Source organism: Entamoeba invadens, assembly GCF_000330505.1.
Source record: "Entamoeba invadens IP1 unplaced genomic scaffold scaff_1105074724509, whole genome shotgun sequence".
Taxonomy (NCBI): Eukaryota; Evosea; order Mastigamoebida; family Endamoebidae; genus Entamoeba; species Entamoeba invadens.
Window position 1 is genome coordinate 127,725 of NW_004191926.1, and position 1,558 is coordinate 129,282.

The 1,558-nt window shown below is 28.2% G+C and overlaps 1 protein-coding gene across 1 annotated transcript; it reads right to left on the minus strand.

Moving 5' to 3' along the window:
* Positions 1-1,004: 1,004 nt before the first annotated feature.
* On the minus strand, positions 1,005-1,556 carry EIN_307920 (hypothetical protein; the record flags this gene model as incomplete). The annotated part of the gene is made up of 1 exon (XM_004186044.1): positions 1,005-1,556. The coding sequence occupies one exon, from the start codon at positions 1,554-1,556 to the stop codon at positions 1,005-1,007; it is 552 nt and encodes a 183-aa protein (XP_004186092.1).
* Between the last annotated feature and the right edge of the window lie 2 nt (positions 1,557-1,558).

Genomic DNA, 1,558 nt, shown 5'->3' on the forward strand with positions numbered 1-1,558 from the left:
TTAAAAAATGAAGTATCACCAAATAAATGAGTTTTAAACCAAATAAAAGAAAATATTATGAAAATTATAGTTTGATTGGAAATCATGAATTTAGATCAAGAACTAAAAAATTTAAATACTAAAATTAATATAAAAATACAAATAAATTCTGTAAAAATGTTATTATTATACAGAAATTATATATTACTAAAATTAAATAGTTTATTTTTTTATTTTGAAGCAATAATTGTTACTGTTTTTGATTATTAAATTAACGAATTTTTAATATTTTTGTTTAACAATTCAAACCATTAAATATAGTATAAAAGAATTATTTGTTTGATTATTTTCAATTTGTATTTCTTTACAATTAATATTGTTAAATTTTATTAAAGAAAAAATAGTTTAGCATTTTTTATTGGAAAAAAATATTCTCTTGATTTGAATTACCTCGTTTAGAACCAACTTTTTACAAAAAATCCTTTTAAAACCAAAAAATCTAAGCAAAAAAACAAAATAAAAATACAAAAGAAATTTATCAAATGAAACATTTCCCTCAACAAGTGAAGGAACAGGCATTGGCTGTAATTAAATGGTAGTGCTTGTTTAATGTGTGTAACTGTTCTTTATAACTTTAAACTTAAATCACTGTCATTTACAAAGTAATTTCTTTGGTCGTTCGTTTGACTAACGGTAACTTTGCTTCATAACAATACACATCTTGTTATTTAAAACATAGAACAGTTCACAAAGTACAAATGATATATATCATTACTACTATATTAAGAAATATGAGTTTTGTAGTATACCAATAAATAAACCATATATATAATAATTATTTTAATACTTTATACCAATAATGCTGTGAATTCATAGTTAGCTTCCACTCACTCTTTTAACGACAAAATTCATTTGTTAAGATAAAACTATTGTTTGTTTTTGATTAAAAAAAAATAATAACAATATCAAGTTAATTATTAGTTTTCATGTCAACACAGCGATTATAGAACTAACAGTACATTTCATCATGCTACTAACTTCAATTTATCCACACTCTTAAACCATCCCCTCTCATCTATCATTGAAGTTAACGTTGTTGGATAGTCCGAGTCGATCAGTTTTCTTTCCTTTGGTTCATTACTCATAACAAACTCTATTTTTGCTCCTTCTGCCATGATATCGTGTGTGATAAACAATTTCGTCCACCTGTTCCCATTTACAAAGATCTTATCAATGTACTTATACTTCTCTTCTTTCACCTTATTACTCTTAACCTTCTTCACTTGTATCTCACACGTTTTCCCTTGTATTTTTATAAAGGCAGAGTCCACATTTGGACTCCCAAATACATATTCCCCAGTCCCTGGCGTCATCGAATACATTCCAATACTATTCCAGATATACCACGCAGCCATCTGCCCATTATCTTCATCCCCGCAATACCCACTTGGCCCAGAATTATACAACTCGTCCATCACTCGATGGATAATCTCTTCGCCTTCCTTTTTAGCTCCTCCAAGCGCATACATCGACGTGACGTGGTGCACTGGTTCATTCCCATGTGCGTATTGGCCCATAG